We start from the raw sequence: 19,387 nt of genomic DNA on the forward strand, positions 1-19,387 counted from the left end.
TCATTTGCACCTGCATCTGACCCGCCCTTTATCTGCCTAGGACCGTTTCCTCATTAGCAAAGATCCATCCCCTCATCTGCACAAGTACCACCACTACCACTCCCCGCTCCCCAACACCTCCTTAGCCAGGTGCTCACTTGCCCAAATACCCCTCGCCAGCACATGCTCCTCCCCTCTTGCCTACGCTATGTTCCATACCCACATCACGCCCTTCATTAGCAAATGTCCCGCTTCTTATTGCTCCAGGCTGGTCCCTTGCAGCAAAGCTCCTATCACTTGCCCCTCTACGTCCGTCCCCAGCTCTGCTTCCTTCCCGCCCTCCTCCCACAGGTCCTTCTCCGAGGCCTGCCCATCACTATCACCCACCCATCACCCGCCCCGCACCTGACTCCGCCCCATGGAACCGCCTTCCTCCCCTCCAGCCTATTGCAGACGACGTCTCCACTCCGCCTGTCCAATGAGAGTCTCGAGGTCGCTCCCCGCCCCGCGCCGTGCGTCAGGTTAAAGGCAGTCCCCACACTGGCCCCATGTTGGTCACTTGCCATGTGGCGCTTAAGCGGACGTCCAGGACTGTGCGCTGTACAGCGACTGAGCTGCGGGTGAGACACCGCGGGTGGCAAGAGCGGACGGGCAGGGGCGGGACCGGTACGAGAGACTTCGGGGTCTCTGCCATCCCTGGGCACGGGTGACAGCCCTCTCTGGGGCTCTGGCTTCCCAAAATTTCTTGCGGGTGCCTCACGTACCCCCAAACCCTTTCCTGGGCTCCCCAAACCAAGTATCCTTACTTCCTACTTCCATCGGGGCCTGTAAAGTAGTCCTTTTTTCTCCGGCGCGTGGCACAGCACGCTCTCCCCAAGAAGCTGCTGCCCCAGCTACCAGAGTTGGGGTGACACCGGTGCTCCAAAGGGGAGCCAGGTCCAGGGCACTGTCCTGACCCACTTTCCCTTCTTGGACTTTTTGTGGTCCCAGAGCGAGTGGGTGGTCCTGAGTGTGGGTTACCAAGGCTGTTTGAAGTAAAGATGGACTTTGATGTGGATTTTAACTGTGTAATAAAAGAGGCAGTTTATGGCTCTCATTAATAGATTTGTGCCCATCTCATTTTTGTTACGAGGCAGAGTCCTTTAGGGCTCCATGACAAGCTACTGTTTTTGTAAAGTTGTGCCTCCTGGAGTCGAACATTTTGTAGCGACTCGATTTATGGAAAAGTAAAGATGCTTTTTAAAAGTGTTGGACTTTCATGCTAATCCAAACCCTTATTTTATAGTGCTGCCAAACTCCTCTTAGTCCAGGTGAGGAAACATGGGGGTGTGGGTTTCTGTGGGGGTGTAGGCTTTAAGAGTGTTTGAACTTGATAGCAGCGATTTTATTAGTGTATGCAGCTACCAAAATAGAAATGAGTAAACTATCCTAGCCTTTTGTCTGTCAGTGTTGTCATGCAGATCCTGTTCTGATGATCAACAGTTGCTTAAAATTTCTACCCATAATCTAGAACTTTCTGTCGGAGAGGAAGACCAGTTGAATTTAACATCTCTCCCTGGTACTGCCAAGGACTGAATTGATGGGGTTTGGGGTTGGTTTGTGTTGTTGTTTACTTTTCCTTCTGTCCATATAACCTTTATAAGGAATACTTCTGAGATCTTAACACAGAAAACTTCATAAACATACAGTTTGAGAAAATAACCGTTCTAAATGATGTCATCATTACTTGGCAAGATTGCCCTGACAAGATTGTAACTCTCTGTTTTAGGTAGTTATGCCCCCCAGTCTTAAGAGTTTATTTGCTTTTTTCTTTTTATTATCTATGTACATTCCTCTAATAAGTTTATCAGCTCACATGATGCCCGTGTACTGTCTTTTTTAAAGTCTTTGTGCTTTTGTTTTATTCAAGGTCAAAACAGAAAGAGCATAACTAGAAACTAGTCTTTTGAAATGTCCAAGTTCTTGGAAGATGCAAGATACAAGTTCTCTTTAATTAGTTTACTTTATCCTATGGGGTTATTTACATATGTCACTAAGGTATTTAACCAAACAGCTTATCAGGAAATTCACTAACTTTGAGAACTTTCTTTAAACTCAGCAGGGTACATCACAAAGTATGGAGGGAGAAGAGTGATCAAGCCTGCCAGCGAGCCCTTCAGTATAAAGTGGGCGAAAAGATCCATGGATTCACCGTAAACCAGGTACTCACCCATCTGTCTTGCCATGTTCTTTATGAAGCACGGTTGGTACACATTCAGCTTCTGCTGGCAGATGAGATCTCTTGAGAGTAGAGACTGCAATTTTTATCCTTACCTTTCCAGGACCTGGCAAGCTTCCTGACTCACAGCAGGTGCTCCAGATGGCTTACACATGAAATGATGGCCAGGCCTTAATTGTACCCTTCAAAGCCTCAATCATTAGAATATGACCCCACACACACGCCAAAGTAGGGCTTTTGTAGTCAAATCCACTGAAATTTCTGCACCCAAGCCTGATCATTCACTGTGATCAGTACAGATGATGTTTGCTGTACCCTATGTCCCCTCATTTACATTCTGTCATCAAGTATAGTTGCCTCTAAACTTACATACAACCCTTTTTAGCTAGTTTGTCTTGGAATTACAAAGAAGAGATAGTATACCAGTATTTACTTGACTTACATTAAAAATGGGTTTTGTTGGTTCTTTTCTTGTCTTTATTTTGTACGTTTAGGTTAAAACCTTCATATTACTTTTTTATTTAAATGTAATTATTGAGACATTTGAGCTGGGGATGTATCTCAGTTGGTAGAATGCCTGTCTAGGGCCCAGGAAGCCCTAGGTTTCATCCGTAGCACCATATGAAACCTTGTTTGGTGGTATATGCCTATAAATGAAAGGTGGACACAAGAGGATCAGGAGTTCAGGGTCGTTTTTTGGATATTTAGCAAGTTCATGTACAGCCTGGAATACTCTGTCTCCCATATATATATATATATATATATATACATGTATTATGTAATATATATATATTAAATACATAGATACATATATGAAAGAAAATCTCACCGATCAAGTTTTTGGTCACAGACTTTGTACTGTGCTTGTATTTAACAAATATAATAAGGCAGAACCTGTAAGCTAGAAAGCCTCATGCGGCTGCAACAAAGGGCAGAATTTGATAAGTGGTAGAAATAAGCAAGGCCAGTGAAACTGGAGCATTCATTCCAGGATAGATCTTGGAGTGATGAGTCACAAAAATGGGGTGAGAGCATTGTGAGTTCCCTGAAAGGTCATGCAGAGGAATTTACAAGTTGCTGGCAGTGAAGACCTTGTTCAGAATGATGCGTTCAAAGAGAAGTGTGAAGGAAATGGCAATTCTTGTTTGAAAACAACTTCCCTGAAAGCTGTTGTTAAGCAGGCACAACATTATCTCTTGGTTTTAAGTACATTGATCATCTCTTTGAATGAATTCAGGAACACAAAACCAGCTACAATTACACAAGTATCAAGAGCCTGCTTTATCAGGGCCCCTAAGTTAGACTCAGGAGACTTGGTTCTAATTGTGGTTTTGATGGGAACTTCCTGTAGAGAAGTGGACAGGTTATCGTCTGAGAAAAGAGAATGACAATGGTATAGTTATCATAGTATGTATGGCTTATGATTGAAAGGAAGAGGACCAGCTGATATGAATGTGTGACAGGACACACTGTGTGTGTGTGTGGGGGGGGGGGCATGTGCATGTGTGTATGCATGCATGTCACACACACACACACACACACACACACACACACACACACACACTGGTCCCTATGGGTTCCTCAGGGGTATCTTCCTCAACCTTACTTACTTTTTTTAGGCAGGTTTTCACGTCTTCCTGGCTGGCCTCAAATGTGCAGTGTAGCCAAGACAGCCTTCAGCTTCTCTGACCCTCCTGCCTCTATCTCCCAGGGGCTGGGATTGCATGTGTATGCTCCCATGCTCTGTTTCCTAGGGTGCTGGGGATAGAACTCAGGGCTCCATCCATGGCAGATCCCCTGCCAACTGCATTACATCACAGCCTTGAGACAAGCTCTCTCACTGAACGTGGAGTTTGCTGATTGTGTTAGACTGACTGGCTGGCCAGTGAACTTCAGGAGTCTTCCTGTCTCTGCCTCCTTGGTACTGGAATTACAGACATATTGTTTTGTGGATCTGGCTTTTTGTGGATGCTGGGGATTGAACTTAGGTCCACATGTTCTCTCAGCAAGTACTTTATTGACTTACGTGTCTCTCCAGCCCCCGGAATCCTGTAGTTTATATCGAGGACTCTAGAGACTCACTTGAGGAAGAGGTCATTCCTCCATCTCTCTGCTGCTGCTCCCTTCCTGTGGAGTGCCGAGTCATTCATTTGTATGGCAGGCATTCATGACATAGTTCAGTAGGAAGGACATGGACAGCAGGTGGACCTTGGCTCAGTGGTTATTAACTGAGCCTCAGCTGTGTTTCTCTGTAAACGAGTAAATGAGGGGATGGATGGCAATGTGCAGTTCGTATGTAACATGCTTGGAAAGTGATTGGTAAAGAATAAGTAATTAGGACCAGAAGCAGCATGCCTTCTCATTGGCCTTTAATTGAGTCTTAATTTCCTTGGTTGTGAGATCAGGGATTTGAATAAGATGGTCTGTCTACACCAGGTCTGAAATGCTAGCTTCCTAGCCTCTAGTTTAAGTCTTGGCCAGCAGAAATAACTTAGTTGGTGAAATACTTACAAGAGGACCTAAATTGAATCCCTAGAATCCATGTTAAAACAGAAAACCAGGGATGGTGCCATGCACCTGTAGTCCCCTAACAGAAGAGGTAGAGACAGGTGGATGCCTGATGTTCACTGGCCACTAAGTCTAGCTTACTCAGCAAGTTCCAGGCTAGTGAGAATTTGTATCAAAAAACAGGATGGACTGCTCCTAAGGAATGCCACCAGAGGTTGTCCTCTGACCTCCACACACTCATGCGTGCATGCACACACGCATGCACACACACACACACACACACACACACACACACACACACACGAGAAAAGATGCTGGCTCTCCTGGTGTGTTGAAGGCAGCCATGCTTCGTGAGTGTGCTCACACTGTCCTTCTCTCCCCAGGTCACTCCTGTCCCTGAACTGTTCCTGACAGCAGTAAAGCTCAGCCATGACAACACGGGAGCCAGATACCTGCACCTCGCGAGGGAAGACAAAAATAACTTATTCAGGTGTGGGGTCCTTTTGAGACCATGTCCTTGAATGTCTCTGTCCAACACATCTACCATACATCCTGAAATGAGAGGAGAAAGTGTGCCTTCCTGGGCATGGTGGCTCACCAGTAAACCTAGTACTAGGGAGGCAGAAGCAGGAGGATTGCTGTTAACTCACTAGGCTACGTAGTGAGTTCTAGGCCAGACTGGGCTATAGAGCGAGAAACTATTTCCACCTCTGTAGCTAGAGTTTTCCTGCCTTGCCCACAGTCAGGACAAATCTTTGTCACCCGCCAGTCCCACAGCCGCTCAGACCCAACCAAGTAAACACAGAGACTTATATTGCTTACAAACTGTATGGCTGTGGCAGGCTTCTTGCTAACTGTGCTTATAGCTTAAATTAATCCATTTCCATAAACCTATACCTTGCCACGTGGCTGGTGGCTTACCGGCGTCTTCACATGCTGCTGGTCATGGCGGCGGCTGCAGTGTCTCTCCGCCTCAGCCTTCTGCTTCCCAGAATTCTCCTCTCTCCTTGTCCCACCTACTTCCTGCCTGGCCACTGGCCAACCAGTGTTTTATTTATTGACCAATGAGAGCAATTTGACATACAGACCATCCCACAGCACTTCCCCTTTCTTTTTTTTTAAAAGGAAGGTTTTAACTTTTACACATCTCCAAAGTCAGCTTGGTATATTTGGGAATTTGGGCGTAGCTTCTCTTACTACTTCCTGCTGGAGGGGGGCGCTGTATCTTATGGGGACACAAAGAAAATTTTAGGATCATGGAGTAGTCCGTGAGACCGTATCGTCTGAGCCAGTTGCCTTGAAACGATTTTGGATGTTGGATCATCTGGGCCATGGTGTCATTGGAGACCTTTCAGGTGGTCTTGGCTGGTCAAACCTGATGTATCTTAATCTGGAACAAATCCATAGCCTTTGGCTTTCTGTGGAAACAAAAGCAGAGCCTCCTTTCCAAAGCAACAAATCCTTACATCCAAATTTTGAAGTTAAGGTACCTTTAAAACACACATTTTGGCATAACTCAACAGCTTTTGCAATCAAATGTTTCTCTTCAGTTATGAATATCAAAGAGAACATAATCCAGATTCTCTGTGTGGTAGCCATCTTCATGTGGCTTATTTTTTATATTACCTTGAGCCTATTGCTTTAAGCTGCAGCCTTTTAAACCTGAAACAGCGCTGTGGCTGCTGGCTCCGCCCACTTCAGCTTCCCAACATGGCGGTGTTACGTTTTTTGCCAGCTCTGGGAGCCATCGTGGGTCTGTGCTTTTATCCAAGCAGCGTGTAGCCCAGAAACCTCTTTTTGTTTTGTACTAGCAAAGGCTAAATCCACCACACAGCTTAATGTGCCACTTGTAGAGGCCTCATTCCCGCCATACTGCAGGTTGAGCGCACACGCCAGGAACCTGCCAGTAGCTCAAACCGGCAGCTGCCGCTCATTTGAGAGAGACAATTAGGAAGCTGTTTTTAGCTCCGTTTTAGAATCTTTTCTCAGGTTTTAGGTGGAAACTCTTGCCCTCTCGTTGGGCACCATTTGTAGCTAGAGTTTTCCTGCCTTGCCCACAGTCAGGACAAATCTTTGTCACCCGCCAGTCCCACAGCTGCTCAGACCCAACCAAGTAAACACAGAGACTTATATTGCTTACAAACTGTATGGCTGTGGCAGGCTTCTTGCTAACTGTGCTTATAGCTTAAATTAATCCATTTCCATAAACCTATACCTTGCCACGTGGCTGGTGGCTTACCGGCGTCTTCACATGCTGCTGGTCATGGCGGCGGCTGCAGTGTCTCTCCGCCTCAGCCTTCTGCTTCCCAGAATTCTCCTCTCTCCTTGTCCCACCTACTTCCTGCCTGGCCACTGGCCAACCAGTGTTTTATTTATTGACCAATGAGAGCAATTTGACATACAGACCATCCCACAGCACACCTCTCCCCCTCCTCCCATAAAGGAAGATTATATGAATTCATCTAAAGATGCTATCATCTAGATACATTGAAATTTTACAGCATGACTCAGTGATTCAGACATTATAGTCAGAAAGCATTTTATTGGAAGACTGAGATATGAGAGTGATAGTTTTTAATGATGCAGGGTGGCCACAGGCTCAGGAATTCTGCTACAGAATGTTAGACTAACCCTTGTCACCTGTTTGTCCTCTGTCGTTTCCCTCAGTGTACAGTTCCGCACGACCCCGATGGACAGCACTGGGGTCCCCCATGTTCTTGAGCATACTGTCCTCTGCGGTTCTCAGAAGTACCCATGCAGAGATCCTTTCTTCAAAATGCTCAACAGGTCACTGTCCACGTTTATGAATGCCTTCACAGGTAAGACTGACATCCTGAATCAAAACCATGTTTGGTCTCTCAGATATAAGTGAGTGAATTGAAGTTATTTTCCAAGAGCAGAAGAGGACTTAATGTAGTAGAATAATTTTTATCAATCCCTGGACTAGGTGAAAGGTGTTAGAAACTCAATTATTTTAGGAAAGCTACATCTTGGTTCGATAATAAAAATGGGAGTACTAGGGGCTGGGGAGATGGCTCGGTTGATAAAGTGCTTGCCGCAAAGCATGAGGACGAGGGCCCAAGTTCAGGACTCTAGCACTTATTGCCAGGCATAGTGGTGTTTACCCACAATCCTAATGCAGGAGAGTGGAGGCAGGAGGATCTTTTGTCTTTTTATCCAGTCAATCTAGCTGAATTGGTGAGCTCTGGGTTCAATGTAAGACCCTGTGTCAAAATAGAAGGCCGAGGGTGATTGATAGAAGCATCAACATCAACCTCTGGCCTCCATGGTCACACAAGCACATGTGTACATGCACCCAAGCACACAAACATATACACACACACATGTATGAACACACACCATTAGCAAGTAAGTAAGTGAAAACTGGACTTTTAGGACAATGGTATGGGAGTTTTTCTGATAAAGTTCAGAACAAATTTGGGGATATCCCTATAGCATGTACAGTGTTTGATTAATGTCTGTATTGCTTTAATTAAATCAATCGGTCTTATCAATTAAGCCAGTGGAGCAACCAAGTCAAGCAGTCAATCAAATCAGAGCACAGGGAAGGTCACTGGAGAGCTGGTGTGAGTGTTCAGAGAAGACACTGGGCTCTGGAAAGGTTAAGGCTCAGTGTGATGAGCTGAGTAGAAATGCCAAGTGCAGGGCTACCCCTTCTGTTACCATGGGAGTTAAATACTGAAGGATGTCAAGAAGTGAGACTTCAAAGTCATGAGTTTCTCAAAGCATTTCGTATATTTTTAAATCTCACTCTTCTTTTCTCCCCAGCCAGTGATTATACGATGTATCCATTCTCCACACAAAATCCCAAAGATTTTCAGAACCTCCTCTCAGTGTATTTGGATGCAACTTTCTTCCCGTGCTTGAGGGAACTGGACTTCTGGTGTGTAATGATCAGTTATTTGATGCGGGTGTTAGTAGTCTGCTCACTACCATCTTTTATTTATCCATTTCCTGTTTATTTAGGCAGGAAGGATGGCGACTAGAACATGAGAATCCAAGTGACCCTCAGACCCCCTTGATCTTTAAAGGAGTCGTCTTTAATGAGATGAAAGGGGCGTTTGTAAGTGCTCTTCCTCACTTCTACTGTATTAAAATTATCGTTGTAAAAAACCGTATGTGTCTAAATGGAGCCTGTTCATCTGTGAGTGCAGACTCTGGCATGCCACGGTGCCTGTGGAGAGCAGAGGACAGCATTAGGTGTCGGTGCTTGCCTTCTACTGTGTTTGAGGAGGGTTCTCTCGTTTTTCACACCAGGCAGTCTGGCCCATGAACTTCTGCACATTGTCCTTTTGTCCGTCTCCCATCTTGCTGTGGGAGTGCTGTGTTTACATAGGGTCGCTAACGTGTCCAGCTGTATGTGTGTTCTGGGGATTTGAACTTGTGTCATCAGACGTTTGCACCAGACAGGGTTTCTCTGTGTAGCTTTGCACCTTTCCTGGATCTCACTCTGTAGCCCAGGCTGAGATCCGGCCGCCTCTGCCTCCCCAGTGCTGGGATTAAAGGCGTGTGCTACCGCCAAATTTGTTAACCGCTGAGCCACCACCTCTCCCCCTCTACCCACCCACCTCTGTAAAATTTTGAAATGTGTATGCACATGGAATGTAGGAGACCTGTGGTTATTGAATATTCTCACCTAACTCCTTAAATTGTCAGTACTGAGAGCAGAACCCTTCGATGGTGAGAGGGCAGGTTTCATTATATAGGACCTAGAATGTGAAGGCCTGCCCTAGTTTGGCCCACTCATTCAGAAACACACAGAATATACCAGGACAATCTCTGATTCTGTGGCCTCTTTTAATAGCGAATCCGTTATACTCTAGTTGGTATCATCTTGTTCATAACACTCCATGATAGTAACATCCTTGTGTTTATATAGTTTGTGGACCAAGCAGTTCTTTCCTTCTTCCTTACCTCACCATGCCCTTCTCTCTGACTTCAAACTGTGCTTCTGAGAGAGCCAGTCTTAGGGTTCACAGATTATGAATAACTTGAACACCAAGTTAAACTGAACCCCTGTGGCTCTTGGGTGGCCTTTGATTTACAAGTATTTTCATTAACTTACTTCTTTTCAATTTCAAGACAGACAATGAGAGGATATTCTCCCAGCACCTTCAGAACAAACTTCTTCCTGACCACACGTACTCTGTGGTCTCCGGTGGGGACCCACTGTGCATCCCAGAGCTCACGTGGGAGCAACTGAAACAGTTCCATGCTACTCACTATCACCCAAGCAATGCCAGGTAGTGTTGGTGTAGAGATTTGATGGTGGACCAATAGTTGACTTGCTTACATTCTTACAGTTCTTACATTAAGTGATGTGGCTTCTCATTGAAGGAAGAAGTGTTTACTGAACAGATTCATAACTGTGGGTAAAAATCATGTTACTTTAGTTCACCTCTGGATCCTACTGGGGCATCACTGTAAATATCTATACCCATAATACTCAGTTGGCAGTGTTTAGTGGTTACAAACTATCATTAGAGTCACCTCTGCTGGAGTCCCAATTCCCCATCCTGGTCTGTGTTAACACCCTTATTACATACAGTTTGTGAATGGTGATGTCCACTCTAGGAATAATGTTCACCATGGCAGACTGAAGTGTTCGGTAAATGGTGAATGGTAATAATTGAACTTTATTTTTCATTGCTGTTAGTTTTTTTTTTTTTTTTGCTTGGTTAGTTGTTGTGTGTACTTTTGTGTATAGTGTTTGTTTGGTTGGTTTGTTTTGTTTTTTGAGACAGTGTCGCACTGAGTAGCTTTGGCTGGCCTGAAATTCACTATGTAGATCAGGTGGCCTCAAACTCACAGAGATCCACATGCTTCTGCCTACTAAGTGCTGGGATTAAAGGCATGTACCAGGCTAATAATTGAACTTTAAGTGATAGCTTTTAATGGAAAAGAAAGATTGTCTCTGGCATTTGTAGCCTTTTCCCCTGATGATTACATAACATTATATTAAAAACATGCAGTCTGGTAATTGTAGCCTAAAGTTGAATTTTATGAAGTTCCTTATTTGGGGCTGCCAATCTTAGATACATTGTGGTACACATTGTATGCCATTGGAACTCATTTGGTTTTTGCAATGCCTTTATAGCAGGTTCAAAATAAAATTAAATAGTTTTTGTTGCATTTAACCAAGTTCTCCTGTTTGCTATGTGTAGTTAGACTGCCTCAAAACAAAAAACATCCTTAAATGCAGTTAACGATCATGCGGAGATTAGCTGTTCTATACCTTGTACCCTCTGTCTCATGCAAAATCCTTCCATGTGGATTCCTTCCCATTTCAAGCAAATAAGCTGCTATGTTCCCTGGAACTCTTAGGTTCTTCACTTATGGCAGTTTTCAGCTGGAACAGCACCTGAAACAAATTCAAGAAGAAGCCCTGAGTAAATTTCAGAAAATGGAGCAGAGTACAGCGGTGCCAGCCCAGCAGCACTGGGACAAGCCTGTGAGTGCCCTATCCAGTTATTGTCAGCGTTTTTATCCTGTGGGTTAAATGTAATGAAACACAAACTTGGATAATGTAGTACTAATAATAACACTGTCCTGGGGTGTGCAGTGTTTCCGAGCTTTTCAAGACTGAGAGAATGGTTACTGCAAAGGATTTGACATGTCCAGATCCTCTCTGGTTGGTTCATGCTCAGTGCCTGCTTAAAGTATCATCTCATTTTGCAGAGAGAATTCCATATAACATGTGGCCCAGACTCGTTAGCTACGGATGCCTCTAAACAAACTACTGTCAGCGTTAGCTTCCTCTTACCAGAGTAAGTATGTGTTGTAAAATTGATGCTGGCAGACAGTAAGAAAATAGGCAGATTAGAAGGGTAGATAATTTACTTCTCAGGAGTTAATTTAATCGACATGTATGAGGGTTCAGGAAGCCAGCAAGTTGTAAGACTAGAGAACAAATGTCAAGTTTTTAGTAATATCAGATGTGGGGTTGGAAAAATCAATTCTACCATCCAATCAGGGAAAAATAATGTTCTTATTGTATATGCACACATATTCACACAAGGTCTCTGCACTTCAATCTGGTTTGGTACTGGCTATATAGCCAAGAATGACCTTGAACTTCAGCTTTTCCTACTTCTGCCTCAAATGCTGTGATAAGTATGTGCTGCCATGCCTGGTTTTTAATGCAATGCTGGGACATGAACCCAGGGTTTTATGCATGCTAGGAAAGTACTCTACCAATTGACCCACATTCCCTTCCCTACTTAGTATATATTAATGTTAATTGATTCATTAATGTTAAACACTTCCCAAAAAAGGGACTGCTTTTAATAGTTTAGCTTTTGGGGGGTTCTTGGTCCACTCCAAGTATAAGTATCCTGTGAACGTTGTCCTCAGGAAAATATGCCATAAACAAAACTTTGTAACTCTAGAGATTTACTGAAGAGCAGCATCAAATTCATGCCCTGAAGAGCATTTCAGAAAGGAAGAACAGGGCTCTTCTACCCCACCCAAGCTCTGGCTGCTGCTCATAACTTCACCATCTCTTATGGTGCTGATACAGTCCCGTTGCTGAACCTACAGTATGTCAAAAGACAGGGTAGACCATCTTTTGGTAGCATCTGATGTGTAACTAAATTAATTTTCTGGTTCTGAGGTCCCCCCCCTATCCCATATAATTATTAAAATAAAGTAAAAATTCAAGAATTTCTAGTCGAAATTAGGCTTGATTGGAGATGCAGATGCTAATTTAAGAGTGGTTTTGAATGACTTTAAAAGCTCTTAGGGCTATAGAGAGGGCTCTGCCAGGAAAGTGCTTATTACATAGCCATGAGGACCTGAGTTCAATCCCAGAACTTTAAAGCTGGGCGTGGTGACACAAACTTGTAATCTCAGTGCTTTTGGCAGTGAGTGAAGATAGACAGATCCTCAGGGCTCACTGTCCAGCCAGCATAGCAGAATCAGGAACTTCTAGTAAAAATAAGAGAGGCTGTCTCCAAAAGCTGGGTGGCACCCGAGGATTGATGAATGAAGTTGACTGTCGTGTGTATGTGTGCAACTACAAACACATATAAACATGTTTATACACACATTTTAAAACAGAATATATGTATAACCACCAGTAATGTTCCTTTGTGTTCTCTTCTTACTGACCCTCACTTATTCTCCCTCCCCCCATGAAGTATCACTGACACTTTTGAAGCCTTCACGCTGAACCTTCTGTCTTCTCTCCTGATTGCTGGGCCCAATTCACCCTTTTACAAAGCGCTGATTGAATCTGGACTTGGCACAGACTTTTCTCCTGATGTTGGGTAAGTTGTATTTCTTTGGTTGGATTTGATTGACTTGATTGGTTCATGGGTTTGACTTATTGATATGGATAGGGTTTGATATAGTTGGCAGGTGGCTGAATTGATTTGTTTGATGGAAATTGATGTGACTAATTTAGTTGATTTGATTGGCCTGTTTGATTGATTGACTGATTTGCCCAGATAGCCTTGCATTTTCAGTCTTCCTGCCTCAGCCTCTGGGGTAACTGGCACTCCAGACCTGTCTGTGTTCCAAGGCCTGGATTTATTGGTGTTCTACATCAATACCACTTACATTGAGCTTTAAAATTCCTGTCATTAAGTATTCCTTAAAACACTACGGTGTTGTAAAGCTCAGCAGTTCACTCTTTCTAGGATTGTTTTACCATAATGCAGAAGCTTAAGTAGTACTGACTTTTAGAAATATTTAAAAGGTTATGATTGTACATTTGACTAGCCACTAGAAGCAAGTGTCTGAGACCATTACTTTAGTCCATTGCTTTAATGCATTTTTCAGTGGGGTCATGAGTTAGAGTCTTTAGTCCTGATACGTCAGTAAAGTACATCACAAAGGAAAGGGCTTGGCTGCTGAGGCATTGTTTGCTCTTGTATTCTAGATATAATGGCTACACGAGGGAGGCTTACTTCAGTGTTGGCCTCCAAGGGATCGGAGAGAACGATGTCAAGACAGTCCGAGAGCTCGTAGACAGGACAATTGAAGAAGTTATTGAGTACGTGCGAGGGTCATGATGAGCTGCTTCTGTCCTTCCTTCATGAGTGTTCTGTGGGAAGGAGACGGAGCCATCTCCACTGCCACCATTGACAACCTCCTCTCCATGTAATGTGTGACATGTGTTGGTTCAATTTAGTTGTTTATATATTTGATTTTTATTCTGGATTTTTTTTCATACAAACTAACAGGTGGTATGACATTTTCATGTGTGTATTTGTGTGTGTGTGGTGTATGATTTGTTCTTATTTGTCTTTCCCATCTTTATGTCCCACCCCTTGCTCCTTCCTCCCCCATATAGTCCCTCCTTATATGTCACTTATTTAATTGTTTCTGTATTCCCTTTGCCACCATGTGACCTCTCTCTTTTCACAGCATCTCACTTGTTTTTTAGGAAAGGATTTGAAGATGATCGGATTGAAGCTTTGCTTCACAAAATCGAAATCCAGATGAAGCATCAGTCTACCAGCTTTGGCCTGGCCCTGACGTCGGTATGTGATCATTGCTACAGCTGCTTTCCCTTTCGTTTTGATTTTGATTTTATAACTAGTAAGTCTTTCTGAGTTTATTTTTTATTGGTATGTTGTTTTATTCTTTTTTTAAACTTGTTTTTATAATTTTTATTTGTATTTGAAACAAGGTCCTGCCATGCAGCCCCAAGCCCGGTTCTCTCAGCATCCTGAATGCCAGGGTTCTAGGCATGCACCATGATGCTCACCAGAACTGTGGTTCTTGACAGCAATGAATATATTGATTAACATTGACAATTGATTTTCATTTGAGCTGAGAAACTTCTACCATACTGAATCAAATACAGATATACTTATGATTTAATTTCAAATCATTTATGAATACACTTATGATTTAGTTTTTCTCTCTTTTTAAAGTTTTTTTTTAAATGTATGTGTGTGAGTGAATGCCTATGAAAATTTATGTGCACTGTGTGCATGTAGGAGCCATTGGAGAGCAGAAGACAGTATTGGATCCCCTGGGAACTGAACATGGGTCCTCTGCAAGAGCAGTAGCTCTCTTTACCACTGAGCCATCTTACCAGATCTTTTTATTAGTTTTTGATTAGCTTGCTTAATTGGCTGTTAGTTTTGTTCTCTTTTATTTACCTGTGAGTATTAAGTATGCACGTCTATGTGTGTATGAAGGTGTATGTGTATCTGGATGTCTATGTGCAAACCAGGGGGGCAATATCAGATGTTGCTCCTCAACTACTGTCCACCATTTCTTTAAGTCAGGGCCTCTCACTGGCCTCTTACCAAGTAGGTGAGGCTGGCTAGACAGTGAGCAACAGGGACCCACCTGTCTCTGCCTACCAAACATGTACCACTGTGCTTGGCTTCTTTCTTGTTAATGGGGGTTCTGGAGATCAATCACATGTGCTTGCAAAGTAAGTACTTTACCAACTAAGCTGTCTCCCCAGCCTCTTAACTGACTGCTTGAGAATATTACTTTTTTATATGAAATGGATTTATTTATATAGCTAATATATTATATATCATAAGCAAAATAGAATTAATAGACTTTAAACTTCGTTATAAACAGTTATGTCTTGGGGATGGAGGATATTTGTGTAGCATGAATCTTAGAAGGTCTTATTAATAAAATGAAACCCGGGGCCAGTTATTGGGGTGAAATGCTGGAATGTCAGAGAGACAGAACAAGCCACAGCTAACCTCATCTATCCAACTTCTCAGCTTGGTCTTGTTTCCTCAGACTGGAAGCCTCTGTGTCCTCATATCTGAATGGCTTTCAGCTGAACTGTGCTGCTAGAAGCCTGAAAGCTTAACCAGCCAAATGCTGCTAGTTCCTGCTTTGCACCTTATATATCTTTTCTTTCTGCCATCACTCCCTGGGTTAAAGGCTTACTTCTTGGGATTAAAGGCGTGAGTCACCAGGCCTGGCTATTTCCAATGTGGCCTTGAACACACAGAGATCCAGAGGGATTTCTACCTCTGGAGTGCTAGGATTAAAGGTGTGAGTGCCCCCATTTTCTAGCCTTTGTATCTAGTGGCTGTTCTGTCTTTGACCCCAGATAAGTTTATTAGGGTGCACAATATTTTGGGGAACACAATACCATCACATATTAGGGATTGAACACAGGGCCTTGGACATACTAGACAAGTGCTGTACAAACTGAACTATATCCCCACCCCTCATCCATGGTGTTTTTAAGTAGACCCTGGTATCATAATAGACTGTCATGCCTTTGATGTTTACTGGGGTAGCCTAGTTCTGAGGTTATAACACTGCACTTTATGTTTATATTTCTTTGTTGTAGTATATAGCTTCTTGCTGGAATCATGATGGGGACCCTGTGGAACTCCTGCAGATGGGAAATCAGTTGACTAAATTTAGGCAGTGCCTTAAGGAAAATCCAAAATTTTTACAAGAAAAAGTAGAACAGTATTTTAAGGTAAGAAAATTGGAGAATCTATAACTTGGTAGTTATTACTTAGATTTCAAAATATTGAAAAATGTCAAGTTTTTGAAAATTGCAAAGTTAAGATCACAATCTATGTAAGTCAGTTTCTGTTAATAGATTATGTATGTATGTATGTATGTATGTGTGTGTATATGTAATAAGAAATACATGTGCTTACATGCCTTAAATTCTGTTTTTGAGATTATAATGCAAGTTTAGTACTTAGTTTATTATAGTAATATGTGTATATAGAATGAATTATTAATTTCTGTTTCCCCCACTTTCTAGCAAGCTGTACTTGGTTGCTTATTTTCTGTTGTACTCTACTTAATTACTGAGGGTCACACTGTTACCTGTTTTGAAGGATAGCTTTCTCATGCGAATTGGCATTGTTTGGAAAAAGGAATGTGATCATTTGACCTATGATTTCTCTGTGTCCTATACGTGCCGCCTCCCATACATACTTTGATTGATTTGAGTCCTGGCATACACCAAGCTTGCTTCTCAGCCTTCCTGCCTCTGCCTCCTGAGTGTTGGGATAACAGGCAACCCCCACCACATCCAGCTGTTGGGAAGTTCTTATTGTAATCAGATCTACATGCCACTCTTTATTGAATATCATGTGCACATGCTTAATTGTTGAAGTAAATAACAGAAGTAGGCTAAGAACACCTGCCATTTTTTTTTTTTTTTGTATATTTGGTCAACATCTGTCTTGTACACTTAAATTATAAACTGATAAACTATTGTTCAAGAGGCAAACATGGTGGCACATGCCTGTCATCCCAGCACTGGTGAAGCAGAGGCAGGAGGATCAGGAGCCCAGGGTCATCCCTAGCTACATCATAAGTTTAAGGCCAGCATGGGCTGCCTGAGACCTTGTCTCAAAACAAACAAACAAACAAAAAATTATACTTCTAGCTGCGACGGTTGTGGCAAATGCCTTTAATCCCAGCACTCAGGAGGCACAGCCAGGTAGATCTCTGTGAGTTCGAGGCCAGCCTGGTCTACAGAGCAAGATCCAGGACAGGCACCAAAACTACACAGAGAAACGCTGTCTTGAAAAACCAAAAAAAAAAAAATTATAGTTCTAGCCTTTCAGAAATTCATAGTACTAGATAAGAATTAATTTTGAGTTCTCTTATCTTTAAAATAATTCATAATATCAGAAAGTGCAGGTTTTCTTTACAGCCAAAATGTACATTTTGGGAAAGACAGTGGTTACAGTTGGCCTGATTGAAGTAACAGCCCCTATGGCTCACGTACTGACCATAGAGCAGGTATGGTCGCGAGTGTTTCATATGGCCCGTGTGCTCAGAGCTGCCAAACAGCCTGAACAAAGTTCTCATTATCTGAGAGTCGGGTCAACAGAACTGTAAGCCCAGGTGCGCACTGCTCTCATGTTTTAATTTGTTGGATTTAATTTCACCTAATCGTGTTTTAATATGCGTTCTTGTTGCCATGGTTTCGACAGAACAACCAGCACAAGCTGACTTTATCCATGAAGCCAGATGACAAATATTATGAGAAACAAACGCAAATGGAAACTGAAAAGCTAGAGCAAAAGGTGAATTCTCTCTCCCAGGCGGACAAGCAGCAGATCTATCAGAAAGGTCAGAGGGATTGGGGTGAGGTGGCTTACTTGATTTGATGGGATGCATCTGATTCCTATGATTGGCCTGATGTTCCTCGGGCCTGAACTCAGGGCGTTGTCAGAGCTAGGCAAGTGCACTCCTACGAGGCTCTGTCTCTAGCCTCTTCACTGTTTATTTTGAGATAAGGGCTCAACACTGACCTTGAACTTTCCCACTGCCTTTAGCTGGGATACAGGCTTGTGCCTCCAGGCCTGGAAACACAGTTAATTACATCAGTAGTTCTCAACTGAAGGCCATTGTTCCTGTCTTTCCCCTCCATGCCCTGCAACGCCTCACCAAAGAATCCAACACTTGGCAGTAGAAAAGTTTTGCTTGTTTTAAAGGCCATGCATCTGTCTTAATGCTTGCACGCTCTCTACCCTCTGTACAGCCTAGTGAACTTTTTACCCCTCATAGTTAGAGGCAAGATATTCTTTAGACACCTACGGACTTCATATATGTCATGATGGGTTCCACCCATGACATTTAACCATTTCAGAAAATTCACACTATAGTTTGTTTATTTATATCAACTCACAGGTCCAGGTTATGGGCCACCCATCATAGGGAAGTTAAGGTGGCAGGAATGTGAAACAGCTATCACAACACATCCAGAGTGGAGATCAGAGTGCAGAGAATACATTCATGCCCATTTCCCTACTTGTGTGCAACTAGCTTTCTTTATTCTTAGGTAATTCAGAGCCCAGCTCATGAAGTGGCGCCACCTACATTCAGGGCAGGTCTTCCTACCTCAGTTAACTCTTTTAAGACAATCCCCACAGACATAACCAAATCCACCCTGTCTAGATAATTCCTCATCGAGACTCTTTCTAGGTGATTCTAGATTGTGTCAAGTTGAAAGTTGAAGTAGAGCAGTAGCACAAGACATTAATGATGATGCTCAGGCTACAAAAGTTTTTTTTTCTGTGCAGATTCTCTGCAGAGCTCACTTAAACTAGGCACAGTGCTTGGAACCTCTGGATTAAAGGCCAGTCAGAAGATGCCTGGCAATGGGAAAACGTTTATTAAGTTTACATCAGTGTTTTTGGTGTCTGACTGCCACAGAAGACTGAAGTCCTTAGCATGAGGGACCTTTTGATTAGAGGAAAGAAAAAAGAAAAATAGCTGAGTGATTCAAATGTTGACTATGAATATATACACACAAGGGGCAGTGGGGGTGCTGGGGTAGTTGCAGAATGATGCAGTGACATCAGGTTTGCCTAGACACGGTGTGGCAAGCACTTCTGTGCTTTGATGATTGTGTCTCCTCTACCTGTGGCCTCAGTGGCTCACCTTGGATCTTATATAATGAAGACTAGCAGACCAAGAAGAGCATAGAACCTTAAAACTTTCAGTCGGGGTTGTTTGGTTTTCATTTTCACCTTTTTTTTTTTTTTTCCACTTTAGGTTTAGAATTACGAACTCAGCAAAGTAAACCTCAAGATGCCTCCTGTCTCCCAGCACTAAAAGTCTCTGACATTGAGCCCACCATGCCTGTCACCAAGTTTGACATCGCGCTCGCAGGTCACCATCAAGTCCTTCTCATGGGTACCTGGGTGCTTTGACTGCATGAAGAAGCAGTTTGCAAACAGGCAGAGT

At 43.1% G+C, this 19,387-nt stretch overlaps 1 protein-coding gene across 2 annotated transcripts in view; it reads left to right on the forward strand.

Annotated features, from left to right (window-relative positions):
- The first annotated feature begins 475 nt into the window (after positions 1-475).
- The window catches only part of Pitrm1 (pitrilysin metallopeptidase 1), a 33,949-nt gene continuing 15,037 nt past the window's right edge, over positions 476-19,387 (forward strand). The window contains exons 1-15 of one of the 2 annotated variants that reach the window (XM_006987842.4): positions 476-599; positions 2,078-2,180; positions 5,089-5,195; positions 7,373-7,524; positions 8,495-8,609; positions 8,693-8,789; positions 9,809-9,969; positions 11,051-11,177; positions 11,405-11,493; positions 12,865-12,993; positions 13,608-13,721; positions 14,115-14,211; positions 16,011-16,145; positions 17,629-17,767; positions 19,196-19,312. In XM_006987842.4, coding sequence (XP_006987904.1) covers positions 544-599; positions 2,078-2,180; positions 5,089-5,195; positions 7,373-7,524; positions 8,495-8,609; positions 8,693-8,789; positions 9,809-9,969; positions 11,051-11,177; positions 11,405-11,493; positions 12,865-12,993; positions 13,608-13,721; positions 14,115-14,211; positions 16,011-16,145; positions 17,629-17,767; positions 19,196-19,312 — 1,738 coding nt within the window. In that variant the 5' untranslated portion in view covers positions 476-543. The remainder of the gene's footprint in view (positions 600-2,077; positions 2,181-5,088; positions 5,196-7,372; positions 7,525-8,494; positions 8,610-8,692; positions 8,790-9,808; positions 9,970-11,050; positions 11,178-11,404; positions 11,494-12,864; positions 12,994-13,607; positions 13,722-14,114; positions 14,212-16,010; positions 16,146-17,628; positions 17,768-19,195; positions 19,313-19,387) is intronic. The other variant, XM_006987843.4, reaches the window with a different exon arrangement.

This window comes from Peromyscus maniculatus, chromosome 5, assembly GCF_049852395.1.
Source record: "Peromyscus maniculatus bairdii isolate BWxNUB_F1_BW_parent chromosome 5, HU_Pman_BW_mat_3.1, whole genome shotgun sequence".
Taxonomy (NCBI): Eukaryota; Metazoa; Chordata; class Mammalia; order Rodentia; family Cricetidae; genus Peromyscus; species Peromyscus maniculatus.